Raw genomic sequence first — 22,512 nt, 5'->3', positions numbered from 1 at the left:
CCAGACGGATTGGCGAACCGTTTTCATCAGGGGATTCACGCTGCAGTACAGCTCAAACCCCGGTGCGGAGGAACTCTACTGACGTTTTCTGTCATTTCTAGAACAGATCTCGTCCCCTCTCGCAGAAGCTCAGGAAATTCTGATTAATGTAATTTCCAGAGTCTCAGAAGGAGAGGAAAACACAGGGTTCCTCTCTCGTCACTCCCTAGTCCCAACGAACTGGAAAGATGAGATTTATTCTAGATTTGTCAATTTTGAACTGTGAGAAACAACATTCCATTAATGTGCCGAGCTGCTCTGCAGCCGCCGCACAGAGCAGGGAGGAGAATTCTGCTTTATCTGGACATCTGTTGCTGCTGACCAGTTTTTACAGACAGGTGGCAGCAGTGCAACTCACATGAAACCGGCAGAGTGACATCAGCTGTTTCCGTCAGCACATGTCAGATTTCACAGAGGCACATACATTTAATGAGCTGTGGGGGCACTGTGGTTCTCCACACAGCAGCTCATTTAAATGTTTTTGGAGTGTCACACGGGGTTTTTGAATGTGAATCAACACTTACCATACCATACCATATAAATTTATTTATAGAGCACTTAAAACAGCAACAAGGCCAACCAAAGTGCTGTACAGAAGAAAACAAACATGCACAGCGGACAGGAAAACATAAAATAAAAATACAGATACAAATAGCTGTCGTAGTTTGCGGTTAGCAGCGAACCCAGAGTGCAGAACAGGGACTCAACTCGGCAGATATACAAAAAATAGATTTTAATGGTAAATAAAAGTACAAAATAAACAAGCTGACGGGGCAGCAAAACTTACATGAACAAGGCACGAGGAACTCAGGCGACAAGAGAGACACGGGGAACTCGAGGGACCAGGAAGACTCAGGACAGACTTAGGACAAGACTCAGGAGACCAAAGGAGAGTACCAACGAAGACGACCCGACAAGAACAAGACAGAATAGGACTGCTTAAATATAGGGAGAAGACGAGACATGATGACAAACAGCTGAGACGAGACACAGGTGGCAACAATGGAAACTAACGAGGAAGCACGAGGGAAACAGACACAAACCGGGCCACAGAAAAGTACCGTCCTAACAATAGCAGCAGAAACTAACTAAAATGGCCAACAGTGTAGAGTACAGACAAAACAAATCACACCGTGTTAAAGGCAAGAGAATAGAAGTGGGTCTTCAAGTGAGACTTAAAGGCTGAGAGTGTGGGAGCCTGCCGGACACTCAGTGGCAACTCATTCCACAGTCGTGGACCTGCAACAGAGAAAGCCCTGTCACCTCTGAGCTTACAACGGGTTTCTGGGACTGAGAGAAGCATCTGGTCTGCTGACCTCAGAGAGTGCGATGGGACATATGGCTGCAGAAGATCAGTGAGATAGGATGGGGCGGAACTGTTCAGTGATTTAAAAACATACATGAGAATTTTGAATTGGATCCGAAGGTGAATGGGTAGCCAGTGCAGGGAGGCCAAAACTGGCGTGATGTGCTCTCTATAGTCTGTACCAGTTAAAAATCGGGCTGCAGCATTTTGGACCAGTTGTAGACCAGCAATGGAGGACTGACTGATTCCAAACAGAAGTGAATTGCAGTAATCAAGCCTAGATGTTATGAAGGCGTGGATCACTGTCTCAAGGTTCTTTTTGGAGAGTATAGGTTTCAGCTTAGACAGCCGTCTCAGCTGAAAAAAACAGGATTTGACCATCATGTTTACGTGACTGTTGAGTTTTAAGGACGGGTCCATTATCACCCCCAGATTAGTGACCTTTTGTTTCTCTAGCGGGGCTAGAGAGAAAAGGTCAATGTCATGGTTTATGAGTGAGCCACTGGGATGGAACAGCATGACTTCAGACTTCTTCTCACTTTGCCTCTGTGCTGCGGAATCATCAGGGTTTTTTAATTCACACATACATAACTGGCAGGAGATGTATGCGCTCAACCCATGTGCCACATTGTGAGACAGATGCTGTGTGGGACACACCCAATCTGCTCTCAATCGGAGTAGGGTACATCTCCTGTGTTCTGAACAGGGGACGGATGTGATGTCTAAAGACGGTCTTTTGCGACACGGGGACCGGGAACCTTCCATCCAGAGTTGATGGCTCAGACGCTGCAGAAATCCTGCGAGCAGCTGTGGACCTGTTGCAACACGAGAGAATGCTCAATGTCAACTTTAATTATCATGGAGCCCACGGGACGATCCACCGCTAGGGGTGGACACGTTTGCTCACAGCCTGTGGTCGTAATGCTTCTTCACCTCCCTCACTCCCGCTGATATCACGGTTTTCTGAACTGAGCTCCAGAGGAGGGACTGACAGCTCTTCTGTCCCAAGTGCGTGAACGCATCATGGTCCCCAGTCCTACAACACTTGTTATCGGGGCGTTCGAGGAACCTGCCGTGGAGGGAGGACGCTCTCCTCCAGGTGGGAGGAGCGATCAGGAGTTAATCAGAATAGGCCAGCACCTTTGGTCTGGCCACTGAGCGGATCCTTTTGAGAGGATGGATCTCTTTCAAGATGTAGTGCGTACGATTCAGGATTCACGTGGTACAACCACCACAGCGCTGTTCACATCAAGTGGTCAGTTTTTCAGCGCTGCTGTACAGAGAAAGGTGTAGAGGCCATTTCATGTCCACTAGGTGGTGTGCCGTCCTTTCTGCAGCAGCTGATGGACAGAAATCTGGCGTTCAGCACGAGTAAAACGTTCACTGCGGCCATCTCTTCCTGTCACAAAATTTTCGGGGACAGAGCAGTTTTTTAATCATTTGATGATGAAGCGTTTCTTAAAAGGTGTACAGAGAAGGCGTAGAGGCCACCTCATGTCCACTAGACGACGTGCTGTCTTTTCTGCAGCAGTCGATGGACAGAAATCTGGCGTTCAACACGATTAACGTATGCTGCAGCCTTTTCTTCTTGTCATGATGTTTTCAGAGACAGAACAGTTTTAGTCATCCGCTGATGAAGCGTTATGTAAAAGGTGTACAGAGAAGGCGTAGAGGCCACTTCATGTCCACTAGACGACATGCTGTCCTTTTCTGCAGCAGTCGATGGACAGAAATCTGGCGTTCAGCACGATTATCGTATGCTGCAGCCATGTTTTCATCTTGTCTCGAATTTGTCGGAGACAGAACAACCTTTAATCATCCTCTGATGGAACGTTTTGTAAAAGGTGTATAGAGAAGGTGTAGAGGCCACTTCATGTCCTCTAGACGGTGTGCTGTCCTTCCGCAGCAGCTGATGGACAGAAATCTGGCGTTCAGCACGATTAACATATGCTACAACCATCTCTTCCTGTCACAAGGTTTTCAGGGTCAGAACAGCCTTTAATCATCCGCTGATGAAGCGTTTTTTAAAGGTGTTAAAGACGCAGGCCTGTTTCCATGCCCACTTGCTTCACAGTGGGATTTAACGCTGGTCCTGCGAGCCCTGATCATGGCTCCATCTGAGCTACTGAATCAGGTTCACAACATCACAAGCCTTTTAAATTAAGAGTGATATCGTTGGAGGGTTTTTTCCACGCGGGTTTTTCCCCCCCCCCCCCCCCCCCCCCCACACACACACACACAATCAGAAGAAGAAGCATCTTTCCATCTTCTCTGTCCTGTGCGGGCATTGACGTGTTACATAGTGCGCACAGCTGCAATGCGTCAAACTTAACATCTGTTTGTGCATTATAGAGATGCATCTGCAGGTTCCTCGTTATCCACCCAGCACCTGTCACACTGGTTGTGTGAGGCCATTTCTGAAGCCTACAGAGCATCAGATTTAGAACCTCCTGTCAACCTCAGGGCGCACTCGACCAGAGGTATCGCATCTTCGACTGCTTTGCATAATGGTATGACAATGCAGGATATTTGCACTGCGGCCACGTGGTCAACACCCTGCTCATTTATTCGCTTTTATCTACGTGATGTGACGACTCGTTCCATGACACATTCTGTCCTTAGTGTTTTAACAGAATGATTATTGTTGTTTTATGGAACTCTGTTTTACTCAGATCTGTCTGCATGCATTACAGTGTGAGATGTTATCAGTCACAAGTTGTAACTGTTATTTGGTTCTATGGTCATTAATCAGTTCATGACTATTGTTACCAGTCAGTTCATTTGATTATAATCAGTTCATTTGTTATTATTAATCTGTTCATACTGTTCAGCCATGAATCAGTTGTTTCAAGCCCCCCCTTCTCAACATCTTTCTTCCCCGTTGAAAGTTTCCGGGGCGTTCATGCATTCAGAACGTATAGTTACACAACATGCGTCTGTGCATGGTACACATAATTACACAATGCGTAATTACGTACATGGGGAGTTGAGTGACAAAACGTTTTTTGGGCAAGCTTCCGCTTCATACGGTGTTCGAATGGACCCAGTGAGGCGAGGACCACATCTGCTTCACCCTTAACCCACTAAGTGACAGCCTTAAAGGGTGAAGCCTATTCGAAATAGAACGTTGGTTACGTACTGTATCCCCAGATTCTATGAGTATAGGCATAGCCCTTTAAGCGTTGGGCCTCACTGGCTCCTAAGTGGCTGAAGAAAAGCTATTTGGGAGCCTATTACCTGCTCTTAACGTAATTTATACGGACCGGGTGGGGCCCACACAGCAGGTGGGCGTGGACTAAATTTTCAGTGTGATGCTTCGCATGACGGGATAAAACCCACTAAGCGACAGCCTTAAAGGGCTACGCCTATACTCATAGAATCTGGGGTTACAGTACGTAACCAACGTTTTATCGATTGTCAAAGCACAAGTTTGATGTTTTTTTAATTTGTTATAATAACAAATGTTAGGACTCTATTCTTTGCTAACAAAATATATTTTGTCATTAAACAACTTGTCAGTTTCTACTCTTGTGAGCGCGTTCTCCGGGACCCCCCCACCCCCACCCCCACCCACCCACACACACCAGCCCGCTCACTCTTGCGCTCTCTGCGACTCCTCTGCTGTCGCTGGCACTGAAGACCAAGTCCAGTCCAGCTAAACATTGAGCAGGAGCTGAGAGCTGCAGAATCATGTTTCAAACTGCGCTTCAAAAAGCTGTGTACTGCAAAACGTGCTCATTATATACATTAATCCTGACTTCCTCATTTTGATTTAAAAAATCTGCACAAATTGTTTTATTCATTTTTGTAAGTCAAAGTGTTTTATATAACACGCCCGACTTAAAATGTTGCTGATCAATTTTAATTTATTTGTATTTATTGATTGTATTTAATTTGATTGTTCAGTATCAAATGGTCAAAAATGTTTACAGTTTAAATAAGGATATATATTTTTTTAATTTCAGGCAAATTGATGCACTTTAAGCCTTTTCTGTTATAGACTATCAAACAATGTTAATAATCTTTGTTGTAAGTTGAACTATATTTCTTTCTTTTTTATTTAATGTTAATAAGGGTACATTGTTATGCAGAGGTGTATTTATAACACTTTTTTAGACAAATTATACTATTTACAGTTGCGGCGAAGAGTTGGGGGGGCGCAAAATGTTTACTTCTTCCTGTGTGTGTGTGTGTGGGGGGGGGAATAACCAAAAATAATTGAGAAGCACTGAGTTAAGTTAAGAGTTAAGTTGAATAATCAGAGCATCCTGTGCTCCAGCATCAACGTGTGGCATAGAGGCTGCACAGATGCAGAAAGAAAAGCTTTGCAGAGAGTGGTGAAGGCTGCACAGAAGACTGTTGGAGTCAGTCTCCCCACCATCACAGACATTTACACCTCCAGATGCAGGAAAAGGGCCACATGCATCATGAAGGACCCCACTCACCCAGCACACACACTTTTTACCCTGCTCCCCTCAGGAAGGAGGTTAAGGAGCATTAAGTGTAGAACCACTAGACTGGATGAACAGCTTTTACCCTGAGGCTGTTAGACTCATGAATCTCTAACCTGAATAATCACTGTGAAAAATCACATCATGTTGCTGCTGATCTGTTCCATGTTGATGTGTTTATGCGTGCTCATCTGCTCACACAGACTCATGCTCATGTTCGTGCTGCTGTTTGACGTAATGTTTTTTATGCTATTAGTGCTTAGTGTATTTTTAGTTGATGTTTTTCTTAGTTCATATCTTAGATCTTATCATTGTTTTTCTTTTACATTTTTATTGTTGGATGTAACTGGGACCCTGTGTACATAATTTCATTCCACCACATGTGCCACATGTGGTGCGAACAACAATAAAGAATCTCTGACTCTGACTGACTCTGACTTGTATTAAAAAATACTTATTAGTTGCTAGTATTAGCAACTAGTACTAGTGCTAAATATTAGCTTTGTAGCGATGTAGAGTGCTGTATGAATGGGTAAATGAGGACACAGATTGTAGTATAAAGCGCTTTGAGTATCTTGAAATAAGATAGAAAGGTGCTATATAAGTACAGTCCATTTACCATTTACCATTTAGTTTTTGTAATGGACTGTAAATTATTTAAAAATGAATTTCCAAACTGTGCAGATTGTTTATATATGTTTGTCTGTTTTGACTGTGTTTGGTTGTAAATGTACTGTTTTTATTTCATTGTATTTGTAGTTTTCAATGAGTTTTTTTTGTACCTTACGGGATGCCATAGCTAATAAGGGCCAGCCTTATAAAAGCTGAAGGCAATCATTGCACTAATTATTGGATGAAAAAACAACTGTCAGTAGGACTCAAATGTTTTGTGTAAAGGAAACTAAGAAAAACTATGCTTTGCATTCCCCCGGTAAAAGCAGCGAGGTACGTTTTTGTTTGTATCTAAATGTTTGTATTATGAGCACATGTTTTATGTTTAAATGTTTGTATATACAGGTCCTTCTCAAAAAATTAGCATATTGTGATAAAGGTCATTATTTTCCATAATGTAATGATAAAAATGAAACTTTCATATATTTCAGATTCATTGCACACCAACTGAAATATTTCAGGTCTTTAATTGTTTTAATACTGATGATTATGGCATACAGCTCATGAAAACCCAAAATGCCTGTCCCAAAAAATTAGCATATTTCATCCCACCAATGAAAGACAAGTGTTTTTAATACAAAAAACACCAACCTTCAAATAATCATGTTCAGTTATGCACTCAATACTTGGTCGGGAATCCTTTTGCATGAATGACTGCTTCAATGCAGCGTGGCATGGAGGCAATCAGCCTGTGGCACTGCTGAGGTGTTATGGAGGCCCAGGATGCTTTGATAGCAGCCTTAAGCTCATCCAGAGTGTTGGGTCTTGCGCCTCTCAACTTTCTCTTCACAATATCCCACAGGTTCTCTATGGGGTTCAGGTCAGGAGAGTTGGCAGACCAATTGAGCACAGTAATACCATGGTCAGTAAACCATTTACCAGTGGTTTTGGCAATGTGAGCATGTGCCAGGTCGTGCTGAAAAATGAAATCTTCATCTCCATAAAGCTTTTCAGCAGATGGAAGCATGAAGTGCTCCAAAATCTCCTGATAGCTAGCTGCATTGACCCTGCCCTTGATAAAACACAGTGGACCAACACCAGCAGCTGACATGGCACCCCAGTGACTGTGGAAACTTGACACTGGACCTCAAGCAATGTGAATTCTGTGTCTCCTCTCTTCCTCCAGACTCTGGGACCTTGATTTCCAAAGGAAATGCAAAATTTACTGTAATCAGAGATCATAACTTTGGACCACTCAGCAGCAGTCCCAGGTGAGATGCTTCTGCCGCTGTTTCTGGTTCAAAAGTGGCTTGACCTGGGGAATGCAGCACCTGTAGCCCATTTCCTGCACACGCCTGTGCACGGTGGCTCTGGATGTTTCTACTCCAGACTCAGTCCACTGCTTCCGCAGGTCCCCCAAGGTCTGGAATTGGCCCTTCTCCACAATCCTCCTCAAGGTCCGGTCACCTCTTCTCGTTGTGCAGCGTTTTCTGCCACACTTTTCCCTTCCCACAGACTTCCCACTGAGGTGCCTTGATACAGCACTCTGGGAACAGCCTATTCATTCAGCAATTTCTTTCTGTGTCTTACCCTCTTCCTTGAGGGTGTCAAAGATGGCCTTCTGGACAGCAGTCAGGTCGGCAGTCTTACCCATGATTGCGGTTTTGAGTAATGAACAAGGCTGAGAGTTTTTAAAAGCCTCAGGAATCTTTTGCAGGTGTTTAGAGTTACGTTGTTGATTCAGATGGTTAGGTTAATAGCTTGTTTAGAGAACCTTTTCATGATATGCTAATTTTTTGGGACAGGCATTTTTGGTTTTCATGAGCTGTATGCCATAATCATCAGTATTAAAACAAAGACCTGAAATATTTCAGTTGGTGTGCAATGAATCTGAAATATATGAAAGTTTCATTTTTATCATTACATTATGGAAAATAATGACCTTTATCACAATATGCTAATTTTTTGAGAAGGGCTTGTATTTTAGTTTTCACGGTGATCATGGTGACCAGGTGATCATGGTGATCCTGATGGAAGAAAAATTAAAGAACCTGGAAAAACACCCGTCGAGACTGCGCTGAATCTTGTTAAAAACCTGGGGGGCTGCTACAGTTGTAGACATTCATTAATGATATCAAAAAGTATCAAAGTTGTTAGATTAAACCGGGTCAGCAGTGATACTGTTTTACCTGACACTTTAGAAATGTGGTTGTCCTCACAGTCCGGTTTCTTGCTGTAGATCCGCTCACAGTCACAGTTAACCAACAATACAGCTCCATGCCCATTGGGCCCCCATTTCCAGGACGTCTAGTACATTTTAACCAAACGAGACAAGTCAATTTGCTGGATTTAAAGGCTGCTGAAAAATCTATAAGCAAAAGTTTTGTAGTAAAGTGTTTTACAAAAATCATTAGAAAGAAATTTTAAAGAGACTTGTTGAAATGACATATTTAGACTGTAAATGATGTATGTTGAGGCAAACTTTAACCTTTGGTTGTGTTCTGTTCATGTTTGTGCAGAAAAATAAAGGACAGCATAAGTTGAAAAACGTGTACAGTGACACTTTAAACCGAGTTTTGTATTTTTGCTTGCATCTCGTTTATGGCATTTGGAGGTTAAATCATTGTTTGAAAGATGCAAAATTTGAGTTTTTATCCAAGGAGCTTAGAGAATTACCTTCTTAGGGCTGTTTTTCTCCACAATGCCATCTCTGTCAGCATCCACATCCAGAGAGATCTCTGTGTGGCAAACACATCTCATTTATGGCATTTGGCTTTTGCATAAACTTACCAGAGACAGTACGAACATTGTTCTATTGTTTCTAATCCACAGAGACTGACATATTAAATGAAGTCACACTGGATTGATTTAAATACATAGTTAATGTGTCAATGAATAAATGCTGATGTTTTAATATATTTAATGAATTAACTCACCAACAGCTGTCAGGTGCAGAACTGCCTTCCCCAAGACCTCTTTATTCTCTTTATAGTATTGGACAGAGAGCTGATAAAATAAAAGGCTTTTTTTTTTCATGTAAAGATAATGACAAATTATTTTACTGTAACGTTCCAGAACTATAAAAAATAGCACTTCTTGAAGCAGTTGAAGCAATATATATTGTCTACCTCCTTTCATGCCAGAGTCTAAGCCTAGGACAATCTAATGTTTTTGAAATGATGGAGTTATAGCTATTGTGATCAAATATTGAAAATAACCTTTTGCACAAACATACAATATTGTGAAAACTTACATTACCTGTTAGAGCTTGAAATATCCATTGTGACAACAAATTTTAGCTTATCTGTCAGATTCAGAGGTATAGCCATTTTTGTATAATCTACGATTGCTTTCTTGCAGCAACCATGTTGAATTGGGATGAGTTCAGGAGGTAATCAGTTGTAGATGTTGTAGTGAAATGTGGGGAGACAGCTTAACTGTCGCTTCACTACTAAAAATTTTAATACACCGGGTTCTTTTTCGAGTTAAATTAATGCCATGTGACCGAGCTAACTGTGAGGATTGTTTAATCAGTGACATGAGACGCCATTTTATCTTTGACACATCAGAATAAATGTGGTCATTTATTTAACAGAATCAAAATTTAACATCAAAACATGTACACTTGATTTGCTGATCTGGTTCTGATTAATAAAAACTTGGCACTCTTTACTAACAAGACAACCGAACATGTCTGAAGGCATCTAGATTGATTTACTGGCAAAATAGAAAGGTTTAAAGGAAGGAATGGAGAAGTTTAAAAGTAGAGATGGATGAAGGAAAGATATATATATTTTGTTGACCAGAATTAGCACGCTTCTTTCAACACCAGCTCAAACCTCCGGTACACTTATGCCCCTTTTCCATTAGTACCGGTACGGGCCGGCTGGACCCTACTTGGCCCGGTTCTGAGGCTTTTCCATTAGTACCGGTACTTAGCACCTGTTACTATTTTCAGTACCCTTGGCTCTGTGGTTCTAACCCGAACGAAGAGGTACTAAAACGTGACGTCAGAACACTGTCGGTAACTGATTGGTCGGGGGCGGAGTCGGGGGCGGAGTCACTGGATTCTTCAGAAACTTTTCAAAACAATGATCTGCCATTTGCAATTTCTCGGACTGGAGCAGCGGCTGGACTTATTTTAAAGATTTTAAAAACTATACTGACAACATCTTGGTCTAATGCTGATGTGCTGGCATTTTTTGTGCTTGGTGGCTGACAACATAATTCAGAGGGTAGTGAACTAGGCCTCCGATCAAAACCTGCCTCTGAAGACCTTCATGGGACAGGAACTGTTATTTCATTGATTTGAATCCAGAAATGCAAATTAGCTCATCCAGAGACTTTCTAATTGTATCCTGAACTAATCAATTGAAAGAACACTCTTTTTTTTATATTATCATTACTATTTTATAATATCTTGATAATCAAAAGTGTGTTTAGTTCATACCATTTTTAAATGTTGAAGTGAACCACTCATTTTAAATCAACTGTGAAACAGTATTAATGATTTTTTAATCCTCATTCAAAGTAGAAATCAAGTTAAATGTCTATTTTGCAAAGTAATTATGCATTTTTTGATCTTCTGTCTGAAATGAGAGAGTGATGTCGGTCAAAAGTCGGAGACAGTCAAGAAACAAGTTGTTAGAACAGGATGTCGTGTTTTTAAAACTCTCAGACTGTAAATAAGAGAACTGGCACCGGCAGTGTTTCTCACTTCGCCAAAACATTTCTCTGTCTGTTCCTAAACATTTCTGCTGTTTTCTCGACTTGTAAAAACCCTTTGACGTCACTAGACCCACACTCCTGTTGGTTGCTTCAACCAATCAGGACTTCCTAAAAGTGACCGGAAGCAGAACTCTTTAAAAGTCAACACTTCCTGGAACAGTTAGTTCCTCTGAGTTCCTCTGAGTTCTTCTGACACCAGGCGAATGCCCTATAACTGCTGAGGAAGTTTGTTCTGTGGAACGGAGTATCTCACGACTTCTGCCGAGTCGCAGCCGCCCTGAGAAGACGCTGAAAGGTAGCGTGCCAGGGACCTCTTGACCGCAGTGGACCCATCCTCTGCCAAGGTAAAGAGTTGTCACGAGCTTCACTACAAGTGTACCACGGCGAGCTGCGTTTGAAAGGAGCGTGTTGTTCTGGTCTACAGACATACATCTTCCTCCACATATTTCCTTTAAACTCCTCCATATTTCCCATCTTTAAAACTCTTCTATCTTGCCAGTAATTAATCCAGATATCTTCAGAAATGTCTATTGTTTTTATTAAGTAAAACGTGCCAAGTTTTATTAATCAGAAGCAGATCAGTCTAATCAAGTGTACAATGTTTTGATGTTAAATTTCGATTCTGTTAATAAATGACCACTTTATTTTGATGGGTCAAAGAAAATTAACGTCTCATGTCACTGATTAAACCATCTACGCACAGTACCTCTGTCACATATCTCTAAAGTAGCTTGAAAAAGAGAGAACCCGTTAATTTAAAATATGATTGTAGTGTAGCTGAAGCTAATTGAGCCTTTTAGCACACTACAAGAGCAAGCTGGATGGAGCTCTGCTGGTGTACCCCAATCCTCCCCCCGGAGCCTTGGAGCGCCAGGCCGGGCAGGGCGTCATCTCCCCAGCTCCGAGTTCTGCTGGCCACCGCGGAAGATCCTTCGATGTGCCGACTCGGAGGCTCGGGTTCCGGATACCAGCCTTGTGTGCTCAGAGCTCCGCTGGTCACTGCGAAGCTGGAGATGGGGACTCACAGAAGGCCATTGCGAGACCCCGGCCGTGCGTAATCATGGAGGCTGAATCCCGATCCCGCCCGGCAGTCAGGCGGACTGGACAGTCTGGGACGGATGGTGAAAGCGATTTTTAAATAAAATAATATTTAGTTTTTATACAAAAAATGTTTTTAAAAAAATTGCAGAAGCGATTTAAAAATGATTATTTTATTACACGTAAAATGTTTTTTTTTAATCGCTTCCACCGTTCGTCGCAGACCCGTCTCTGTCCGCCTGTCTGCGCGGGTCAGGCCTTCATGATTACTCGCGGCTGGGGTCTTAGAACGGCCTCTGCGAGTCAACAGCTGAGCTCGGTGCTGGGAAGATGAGCCTGCCTGTCCTGTCTCCGGAGGAGAGGATCGTGTGAGACCAGCAGAGCGTTGAGGATTAAAAAAATAATAAAATAAACGGTGCCAGCCTCATCATGAAATCCTGTTTTCACTTTAATGACTGTTAACTCAGCTGAAAATCATAAAAAGACACAAAACTATTGGATCTCAGGAATATTTCCCTCAAACGTTTAAAGAAAAGAGACGACCTTCAGTTCAACTTTATTTTAACCCACAAATGTACAAATCACAAAACAAGAACTTTAAAGCAAAGCTAAAAATAGAATGTATATATGTGAACAAAGAAAACCACACATCTAAAATGAACATTAAAAGTAGACAAAATGAGTGCAAATACATCAAATGATGATGAAAACCTATAAAAATTTAAATCTAGATGTTTTTGTAGAATCTGGTTAATCAGAGTTTTAATTTATATATATATGTATGTATATGTATGTGTATATGTATGTGTGTATGTGTGTGTGTGTGTGTGTATGTATGTGTGTGTGTGTGTGTGTGTGTGTGTGTGTGTGTGTGTGTGTGTGTGTATATATATGTATATATGTGTGTGTGTGTGTGTGTGTGTGTGTGTGTGTGTGTATAGATGTCTATATATATATGTCTATCTCTATATAAATCTTGTAAAACCCACCCCGTTGCTCGCGTGTCTATGGAGTCACGTGACCCAGGAAATGTATCTCGGTTCAACCGAAGCCTCCTCTGTGTTTAAAATTGCTAAATGAAGCCTGCCACTCTTCCCAAAACTCATGTTTCATGCAAAAAGTCGTGCTTGTTGAAACGACACCACTTTTAAGCTTTAAATCCGTTCAGAAAATGCTGATTTGACCGTGTTCGACCGTATGCTACGTCTGGCTAACGGCTAACACTGGATATCAACGGAACAATCCACAGGAAGTTGTCATAGACTTCTGCTGGTATAAATAAACTTACACCACCACCTGCTGTTGAAAGAGGAGTATACCAGTTTTCCTGAAGGGGGACTGATAATTTCCTAATTTTTTTGTCTCTTTTTGTTCATCCAGCCTGGTTTATGAGTGACTGTTTTCAATGGCGAATTTCTGGTTTATAGAACTGCTTAAAAAGTGTTTGAAAACTACAGTTGCTGTGAGACTTTTAGAAAAATTGCAGTTTTTATTTTATTTTAAGTGCTTTAGAGTAAATGTACACTGAGAAGCCTGATTCTTGTATCTGTTGGAAATAAGCACATTAAGTAACACTGCCAGAAGGAGGCATTTACTTAAAATATTCATGCATTGGGGTGAATCTTACAATTCATTCCTTTGAATAAGTTGACTTATGACAGTACTATTGAGTGAATCCAGAGCTAAAATAGTGTGTGAAACTCACTGCTCACTTGAATATGTAGTGAACCTGATCGGACCTCAAATCTTGATCAGATGGACAGAGACTGTTATTTCATTGATCTGCATCCAGAAATACAGTTTGAGCCATCTGGTGACTTTCTTTCTTGAATTAATCAAGCAGAAAAGACAATTCTCTATGATCATTACTATTTTACAAATGTTTGATAATCAAATTGTGTTAGCTCACTCAATGCTTACAGGTTGAAGAGAACTACTCATTTTTATTTTACATAAACAGTAAGTAATGATTTTTATCCCTCATTCAAAGAAGAAATCAGGTTAATATGCATTTCTTGATTTTTCTGTCTGCAATGAGCCAGGTTGTAAGTATGTTAAAGGTCGGTTCTCGGTCAACTAAAATGTTTACTGAGAAAAAATGTCATGTTTAACTATTTGAGAAGATACAGCAGAGTGAGACTCCACGAAGTCTGGTTTTCTGCAATAATCTTTCTGTCTGTTGTTGAACAATCTCATTCTCTGACCTCGAATTTGATAACATCTTACATCACAAACCACACCTCTATTTTGGTCCATCGACCAATCAAAAAGCTCTCAAATGACCCGGAAGTCGACCCATTTAAAATGTGGCAACTTCCCAGTTCATGAAGTTGCTGGAGTTTGTTAGTTGCTGCAGTTGCTGCGCTCAGGAATGAGTTCAACTAGAGAGGGCACAGAGTCTGAAGTCTGAAGCCAGACGCTGAAGATTAATGGAGCTAAAAAGAGTCTGATGCTGCAGAGCTCTGAGAGTTCCACACAGAGTGAAAGGAGATGAAAGGAGTTCAGAGTTCTTGGATGCAAACGCGTTCAGGATGATCCAGAGACGTTTTGGGATTATAACTTCTGTTTGAACAACCTCGTACGACTCTCGAAGGATTTCAGCTGCTCTCAACGGAGACGCTGAAAGAGTCAAGGAAGGATCCTATACCGAGCTGATTTATCATCAACCAGGTAACGGTTTCTACTTCGACAAGCGTACCGTCGCAAGCTGAGATCTGATGGAGCGTGCACGTTTCTGGTCAAACAGATTAATTCCCTCACAAATCTCTCTGTAAGATAAATATCCATTTCCATCTTAAACTCTGCTTTCTCTTAAAATCAGTACAGATATTTTAGAAATATCTAAAGCAAAATCCTCAATCACCGCCGTGTGATTGAAGTCTATTATCTGTGAAACTTGTCTGTTATTATTTTCATATTTTGCCAAATTAATGTAAATGTTTGATGTTAACTTTGATTCTGAAAATAAATGACCGCATTCATTTTGATGGGTCAAAGATAAATAACGTCTCTCGTTACATTTCTGTTAAAATTCAATGCACGACATTTACACAGTCAGAAAGATGAGGAACTCGTGAAAAGTATGAATATATATCCCTATATGACATACTACAAATATAAATATTTACCCGTTAAAATATCTGAAGTTGGCAAACTGGTTAACCAGATAAGTGCTAAACATTGAATAACCATGGCAGATGTGAAAGAAAAGAATATTGATCCTTGTGTGATAGATTGGTTAGAGAGAGCATTGGTGCTGCTCACAGAATCCTTAGATCCATATGGTGTACAGGTGGATAGCATGAACTCCAAAGAGTTATTGTAAGAGCTGAAGGATGTTGCAGAGGGTGTAACCTCTACAGCCAGAACAAAGTCAAGCTTTGATCAGCTGGCTAAGTTAGCACTTTTATTGAAGACAACGTTTTATAGGGAGGTGAACAGAGCTGATGACCTTGAAATGAAGTTAAACAGCGAAAAAGAGGAGTACCTCAAACTCATGGCACAGTCTAAATTTGATCAGGAGACCCGTGCGAATGTTACAACGTGACAGAGAGCTCTCACAAGCTCAGCTGTCATTACAAGCTCACTCATATGAGGAGAAGATGAGGGAGGGACAGATTAAGTGCCAAACACTGCGTTCGGACAACGATACGCTACGACAACAATTGCAGCAGACATCAAAAGCTCTGGACGAGTGCAGATTGGAAAAAGCGGCGTTGGTCGACCAAGGCGTGCGTTTACAAAGTGAATGTCATACACCACAGGAATGCTTGAAAGCCTGTGAGGCAAAACTAGCCGTAGCAACAAATGAGATTTCTGACGTGGGGCGAGGTTGTCTAGAACTCAAAGACGAACAAGGTCAGAGTCCAGGTCACCCACCGCCACCTCAGAAGGATTTTGTTGCACCTCCTGCTCTTAATCCCATTCCGTCACCTCCTCATGTGTCTAGCGACACACCTCCACGTACAATTTTGGTTCCTACGATACCGATAAAACAGCCTTTGCTCCCAATTTCGGAGTTGCACAAAATTACAAAATATGTCAATCGATTTGAGCCAGGGCCATTGGGTTCAACTGACACTAAGGCCTATCTGGACAACCTTGACTTCCAATTAAGAAGCTATTCTAATGCTACAGTTGAGGATAGAGTAGGTTTGATCAGGCTCACTTCATCCAGGACGGTGTTTTTCTTCATAGTGTCAACCTGATGCCACAAGAAAGGATTACCGACTGTTATGTGCTGCTCTTATGAAAGAGTATTCACCTTGTACGGGACCTGGCGGGTATCCAGCCGCCGACAAGGTCGTACAAGGTAAGAATGAGCACCCCAGGGCATATTATTCCAGGATTTTGCAGGCTTATTTTGGTTACAGGAACGAGGCAAGATCCTAAACGGTTTCCCAAGGAACCGGAGGATGAACGATCATACCAGAAGGGAGGTGAACACCCTATGGGTAAAAAGTATGGCACCAAAAGTGACCCATACAACCAGGGATCCCACGGGGAACCCCAAAGGGGGGGTACTGTTTCCCCACCACGTCGAGCTGAACAGCCTGAGACGAAAAAGAAACAGCAGCAGGTCCAGAAAAAGAACCGCAATCCTCTGAGCTCAGACGAGACACACAGGGTGCGTTGGTTGTTGGACTGGTTGGATGGTGTTGCCACGGACAAATGACCTAACGCTTTGTTTGGCGATATCATTGCTGATAAGTCAGAGCACACAGAGAACACCGTTACTGCTGTCACAGACAGTCACCATGACGCTGTTGTTGTAAACTCTGACACACCCTCACCTGAGATGGGGGGGTACAATCACACGTCACCGACGGTAATCCGTCACAAACTGAAACCTCAGAAACAGCAATAGCTGTGTTAATGGTTCAGGGTGACACAAACAACAAAGTTGCCGCTGTCTCAGACAGCCACCAGAACCTTGTTGTTACAAACAATGAGAGCCCCTCAACACACAGTGTGGGGGTGATCTCATACATCAATGACGGAAGCCCGTCAAAAGCCGAACTCTCAGGAGCAGCAACAACTGCACCAACGGTTCGGAAAAACCAGGATTACACGGGTAAAGGTAAACGTGTGAAGAAACGTTGGCCAAAATCTACAAGGTTCCTGTGTAACCTGATCAGAAAGGGGGTCGCTAATAAAGCTTATCTGTCAATCACACTTGAAGGAGTCCTCACACGTGAAGCCCTACTGGATGGTGGAGCAGACATGACTATTATGTCAGCCAAACTGTTCGAGGAGCTCAGGACTGCCGCTAACGGTGTTCACAGGGACATACCTCTCATAGAATGTGCTATAGGACTGCAGGGCCTCGCAGAGGCGAGGACAACCTTGACAGCTAGAGCTATGGTTCACATGCAGGTTGGCGAGATGACACTATATCAACCAGTATATGTGTCTATGGTTGACTCATTCCCATTTTTGGTTGGCCAGGATTTTATAAATCATTTTGATGCGATTATAGATTATGGTACACAGACAATGTGGGCTAGAGTGAGCAAACCCCTGCCAATACTCATGCCTCCTGAGACAGTCACAGACAGCCCAACAGCAGGCACTGCAGAAGGCACCGAGGACCTCTCGACAGAACACAGTCCTGGTAAGTAATCCTTCAAAAGCATGTGGAACCAAAAACACCCAACAGTTGAACCCGACTCTGACTGAAATACAAAGCCTCCTCTGCGAGCTGAAACAGTCAGGACCCACTGAATACTACCTACCATTGGTAGTTCAAGGTGTAGAGATCCAAGGATCCCACACCAAAGATGCTGTACTGTCGTCGGGGACAGATAAACCAGCTATTTAGGACAGAGCCATGGATGGCCCTCAGAGGTCCTTTGACCCCTCCTGGCTGCTCGCAACTCTGCCAGTACAACCTACAGCCGAGGTAATGGCAGTCACACGTGCACAGGCTACAGCCAAGCCGGCTGACAACACGGTCTCTGTACAACCCGTGCTGACTGACCCAGACATCATCCAACTTCAGAAGTTGGATCCTACAATACACTCGGCGATGCTGTCTTGGACTGACCCAGAGAAAAACACTCCACCCGAAGCCATCCTGGAATCCAATCCAGGCCTTAAAGTCCTCTTTCAGCTGTGCAAACAGCCAAAACTACTCAAGTGTGACCTACATTTAGCTCATGGAGCGACATCCTCACCCGTGTTCGTGGTCCCCCATGACCGAAGGGGGGGTGACGTTGGTTAGGGTAATGTTACCTGACGGGATAAAGTGATCAAATCTGACATTCAGAGTGAGTGACGCACCGATACGTCGTTTTCTAGTTGCTTAATCACTACTTTTGTCAATGTTTAAACGTTGTTTTACTGGTTGCTTAGTCACTGTTTTTGTCGATGTTGAGACATCGTTTAATTGGTTTTTGGTATTGTTTCTGAACACCCCAAGCAAGAATGAATTTTGTGTGTATTTAAGTTAGAGACTAAGAGGACTTTAACTATGCCAACATGCAGTTAATTTGTTAAAATGCAATCTTTGAGGAGTCAATGTAGATTAATGCTACCTTAAGTACCATAATCTACATTGGTCTCACAACGCTTAAGCCGAACCTACTCAAACAATCTTATTCGGGGGGCGGCTAGCTAATCCTTCAGTTTGAGTCTCGCCATAGACTCCAAAACATTTAGGGGAAAACCAAAACCAAACCTCAAGTTGTTCGTCTAAAAGGACAACAGACAATTGAACCAAACTGTATTTTGCCATGTAAATCTAACTTCAACCAAGTTAGGAATGGAAAAATAGTTTGGAATGCCCTTCTATAGGTATAAATCCCTATATGAACATTTTTCAGCATGACCCACCTTTAAACTGGTAACTTTAGCTGATCTAAACCATGACAGCTTACACACCAGGTGCATATAGGTTAAGGTCTTATGTAAAGTCCCACTCATAAGCCCAACTAAAACCACATAAATGCATACCACATAGAACCAGAATGGCACCCACTGGGAACCATTAGCAGCAACCTTCGCTGAAGGGACCTACAACTCCAACGTGGGTCTCCAATCTTCATCCAGTGGTCGCCTCTGCAGTTCAATCAAGGGAACCCCTCTGCATGCTGATCAATCAACACCTCCAATCGTTGTGGATTTATCATTGTGGATTATGTAGTATGACATATCCTGAGATATATTCATACATTAAACGGCTTCACTCATCTTTCTGGACTGGATGATGTCGTGCTTTGAATTTAACAGAAATGTGGACGTGAGACGTTAATTATCTTTGACTCACCAAGCGAGTGGGTCATTTATTAACAGAATCAAGTTTAACACATCACACATTTACATTAATTTGGCAGAATATGAAAACAACAACATAATTAATCAGCTTTACAACCAGGAAAACCATACGGCCATGATTTTCCGTTGCTTCACCACAGACATTAATGAAAACATCTGGATTAATTTTCTAGCAGAAAGGAGAGTTTAAAGATAGAAAATTGAGATTTATCGTACAGAGAGATGTGTGAGGGAATTTGTCTGTTTTAACCAGAACGTGCACGCTCCTTCGGAAATCAGCTTGTCCCAACAGTACACTTTTGGTGAAGGTCGACTTTTACCTTTTCTGAAGATAGATCAGTTCCGGCGTGGAGTCTCACTTCCAACCACTGTTCAGCGTCTCAGTGAGAACAGCCAAATACCTCGAGAGCCGTGCGAGGTTATCCAAACAGAAGTTATAATTCCCAAAATCGTCTCTGGTTCAGCTTGATTGGTTTAGCAGCATCCATGAATGCCTGCGTTTTGCATTCAGGAACTCCCAAACTCTCTGCATTCCAAAACTCCTGAACTCTGCTCGAACTACTGCTCCATCTTCAAGACTGAGCTTACAGCAGCTTCAAGACTGAGCTTAACTCTCTACCAGAACTCTTCTGGAACTCTTCTCTTTGAACTAGGAAGTGCCAACCTTTTTATGAAGGGTCACTTCCGGTTCATTTGAGAGCTTTTTGATTGGTGGATGGACCAACGCAGAGGTGTGGTTTGTGATGTAAGGTGTTATTAAAAGTCAAGGAAAAGATTCAAATTGTTTAAGAACAGACAGAAAGATATCATGGCTAAACCAGACTTCGTGGAGCCACCTCTCCTGTATCTCGCTGTAAAAGTTAAACATGACATTTCTTTTCAGTAAACTTTCTAGTTGACCGAAACCTGAACTCTAACACACTTACAAATTTGCTCAATGAAGACAGAAAAATCAAGAAATGCATATTAACCTGATTTCTTCTTTGAATGAGGATTAAGGATCATTATTTACTGTTTCACAGTTAATAAAAATGAGTAGTTCACTTCAACATGTAAACATTGTTTGAACTAACACAATTTGATTATCAAAACATTTGTAAAATAGTGATGATCATAGAGAATTGTCTTTTCCACTTGATTAATTCAAGAAAGAAAGTCTCAGGATCGATCAACCTGTATTTCTGGATGCAAATCAATGAAATGACAGTTTCTGACCATATGATCCTAAGGTCATTGATTTGACATCAGGTCAAGTTCACTACAATTATATGACTTTTTCCAATTGATTACAGACTTTGTTTTAAGGGGTTAAAGCATTGCTACAATGGAATTACCAACAACATTATGGAATTACCAACAACACCAATACCAACAACATTGTGGAATTACCTAAACCGTTGTGGGATTACCTTCTTTGACTTTTGTTTTCCTCTTGCTGGATTACATCAAGCTCAAGGACATTCGGAGGCGTAAGTTCATGTTGGAATTCATCCACATGGACAGGCGATGATTTCCAAAGGGGGATCTGTAGTGAACTCGGCCTCCGGTCAAAACCTGCCTCTGAAGACCTTCATGGGACAGGGACTGTTATTTCATTGATTTGAATCCAGAAATACAAATTAGCTCATCAAGAGACTTTCTAATTGTATCCTGAACTAATCAATTGAAAGAACACTCTCTTTTTCATATTATCATTACTATTTTACAATATCTTGATAATCAAAAGTGTGTTTAGTTCATACCATTTTAAATGTTGAAATGAACCACTCATTTTAAATCAACTGTGAAACAGTATTGATTTTTTAATCCTCATTCAAAGTAGAAATCAAGTTAAATGTCTGTTACAAAGTAATTATGCATTTTTGATCTTCTGTCTGAAATGAGAGAGTGATGTCGGTCAAAAGTCGGAGAAAGTCCGAAGCAAGTTATTGGAATGAACTGTCGTGTTTTTAAACCTCTCAGACAGAAACAAGAAAACTTGCACCTGTAAGTCTGTCATTTCTCCAAAATATTTTCTTGTCTGTAACTGTTCCTAAACATCTCCGTTGTTTTTCTGACTTGTAATGACCCTATGACGTCACTAAAACCACACCCCTGTTGGTTCTTTCAACCAATCAGGACTTCCCAAAAGTGACCGGAAGCAGAACTCTTTAAAAGTCGACACTTCCTAGTTCATAAAGTTCTAGTTGGGAGAAGTTCAGTTCTGGAGAAAGTTCTGAAGCTGGTTCTGATGGAGTTCGGCTGGAGTTCTTGTCGGAGCCACAACGCCTCGCTGTGGCTCCACCCGGCGAATGCCCTATAACTGCTGAGGAAGTTTGTTCTGTGGAACGGATTATCTCACGACTTCTGCCGAGTGGCAGCCACCCCGAGGAGACGTGCCAGGGACCTCTTTTTTTTATTTTATTTTTTATAGATGGCCTCCCTTCTCCCCTTACAGCCATCCTCTCCACACCATTATTATGAAATATTTATTCTAGTGATTATCTAGTGTAGGGTTTTTTTTGTTGTTTTGTTTTGTTTTTTAATAGGATAGAAAGAAAGAAAAGACAAAGTAAGACTCCAAAATATAAGAAATATACACAAAGAGAGCACACGGCAAAACACCCGGCCACTGTCTGTTCACCTGCAAAGAACATGACAAAACACAGCAACAAAATACATATGTATAAAGAACTTAAAATATTCATGGCTTTGTAGTAAGTTTCCATAAATATATATACCCATACCTACGCCTATATACATACATACATACGCATGAATATACATTCATATACATATGTAGTGAACTTAACCTGATGTCAAAACTAAGCCTAAGGTCAAAACCCTTGACCTTAAGAACCTTGTGGGACAGAAACTGTCATTTCATTGATTTGAATCCAGAAATACAGGTTCACCCATCCTGAGACTTTCCTTCTTGAAAATCAAGTGAAAGAACACTCTCTTTTTATTATCATTACTATTTTACAAATGTTGATAATCAAAGTGTCTTAGTTCAAACCATTTTAGATGTTGCAGTGAACTAATCAATTTTATTAACTGTGAAACAGTGTAATGATTTTTTAA

General features: G+C 41.7%; 1 protein-coding gene across 1 annotated transcript in view; it reads right to left on the bottom strand.

The window, feature by feature from the left end:
• The window catches only part of padi2 (peptidyl arginine deiminase, type II), a 64,903-nt gene that overhangs the window by 22,158 nt on the left and 20,233 nt on the right, over window positions 1–22,512 (bottom strand). The window contains exons 3-5 of the mRNA XM_037678695.1: window positions 9,345–9,414; window positions 9,085–9,146; window positions 8,598–8,715 (exon numbers count right to left, since the gene is read on the bottom strand). Coding sequence (XP_037534623.1) covers window positions 8,598–8,715; window positions 9,085–9,146; window positions 9,345–9,414 — 250 coding nt within the window. The remainder of the gene's footprint in view (window positions 1–8,597; window positions 8,716–9,084; window positions 9,147–9,344; window positions 9,415–22,512) is intronic.

The sequence above is a fragment of the Nematolebias whitei genome, chromosome 7 (assembly GCF_014905685.2).
Source record: "Nematolebias whitei isolate Nwh7 chromosome 7, NemWhi1, whole genome shotgun sequence".
NCBI classification, from domain to species: Eukaryota; Metazoa; Chordata; class Actinopteri; order Cyprinodontiformes; family Rivulidae; genus Nematolebias; species Nematolebias whitei.
This window is presented reverse-complemented; position numbering and strand designations above follow the sequence as displayed.